At 34.8% G+C, this 1,347-nt stretch overlaps 1 protein-coding gene across 1 annotated transcript in view; it reads right to left on the minus strand.

Moving 5' to 3' along the window:
• Positions 1-1,347, minus strand: part of LOC107625087 (putative G3BP-like protein) — a 6,821-nt gene that overhangs the window by 2,793 nt on the left and 2,681 nt on the right. The window contains exons 5-7 of the mRNA XM_016327658.2: positions 990-1,173; positions 142-263; positions 1-55 (exon numbers count right to left, since the gene is read on the minus strand). Coding sequence (XP_016183144.1) covers positions 1-55; positions 142-263; positions 990-1,173 — 361 coding nt within the window. The remainder of the gene's footprint in view (positions 56-141; positions 264-989; positions 1,174-1,347) is intronic.

Consider the following 1,347-nt stretch of genomic DNA (forward strand, 5'->3'; position numbering starts at 1 on the left):
TCTGAACCCCGACAATGTCTTCAAATTCCACAAAAGCATAACAAACTCCGATTTCCTGCGCACATCAACTCTATTTAGGCTTGTTCTCTTTTCAAGATTGAATATGTGGTTATTCAGTTAACAGCAATGAAGGAAGCTTACCTTCTTGACCCTAACGAATATACCATTAGGCTTAATCCTGCCAAAACTCTTAAATTCATGATCAATCTCAGCTTCAGTAACTGTAGCAGGCAAGTTCCTCACATAGACAGATGTTACTTCACCTGAAAGATTATATATCAAACATAAAAAATGTGGACATGGACAGAAAATGTTATAATGTAGTTTCCAAAATGGTGTAATAGCAAAGCTAGTAAACTATCATGGAATAGTATAATTTAATTTCTCAAGTTCCTTTGGACCCATGGTCTCTGCCTAAGCAACCTCTTACCTAGCAGCATTGATCTGTTTTAAAATATTAGATTTTTTTTTTTGAAAAAAAAAAAAAGAATTTCAATAAGATGAGAAGGATTTATACAAATTTGGGAAAAGGGATCCCCTATACAAAAGCTAAACAAAACAAAAGATTTATCTATAAAGCATAGCTTTCCAATCTCTGAACACGTCTGAGAGGAAAAGGCTTCTATACAGATTATGAGCTTTACACCGAATAGATGCTAGGCATCTAATCCTATCCTATATAACTTGCTTGTCAAAACATCCGTCACTGGAGGTGTGTGCATTCCTAAACCCTTAAAATATTAGATATTAGATAACAACTGTCACTCAATGTTGGTAACAAGATCGCCAACAAAAAACCTCCACTCAGAGTGTGAACACAAATAATTTCCATCTTATATCAGCAAATGAGCGAATAAATATAAACATATAATTCCACCAAATGTGCCAAAAGGAATATAACAACAGTTACCTAAAGTATCCTTACAGTCAGATGCCAAATTGGTGAAAATAAGAAACAGTAAAGCAAACAAAGATATACAAAATTAAACCTTCTTCCTCTGCCCCATAGACTTCTTCTGCTAACTCAAACCGTGAATCAGGAATGTACGCAAATGCAGAGTTTGACTGTTGAACAGGCTGTGCTACATGATTTGACTCTGAAGGAGTTGGGGTACTTTTGAAAGACTGCTGTACAGCAGCAGATGACACAGATCGACCTTTTGCTACTTGTAACTGCATGATTGTTGTAACATAATCAAATTAAGACAAAATATTGAAGAGGAGGTGAAAGGATTCTAATATTCTACAAATATGGAAAATGTGCTTACTTGTAAGAGAATTTTGCAACCATTTGAGGAAACAGAATAGGGAATTTAAATAAGGATAAATGCACTGATAAACACACAC

This window comes from Arachis ipaensis, chromosome B02, assembly GCF_000816755.2.
Source record: "Arachis ipaensis cultivar K30076 chromosome B02, Araip1.1, whole genome shotgun sequence".
In the NCBI taxonomy this organism is placed as follows: domain Eukaryota; kingdom Viridiplantae; phylum Streptophyta; class Magnoliopsida; order Fabales; family Fabaceae; genus Arachis; species Arachis ipaensis.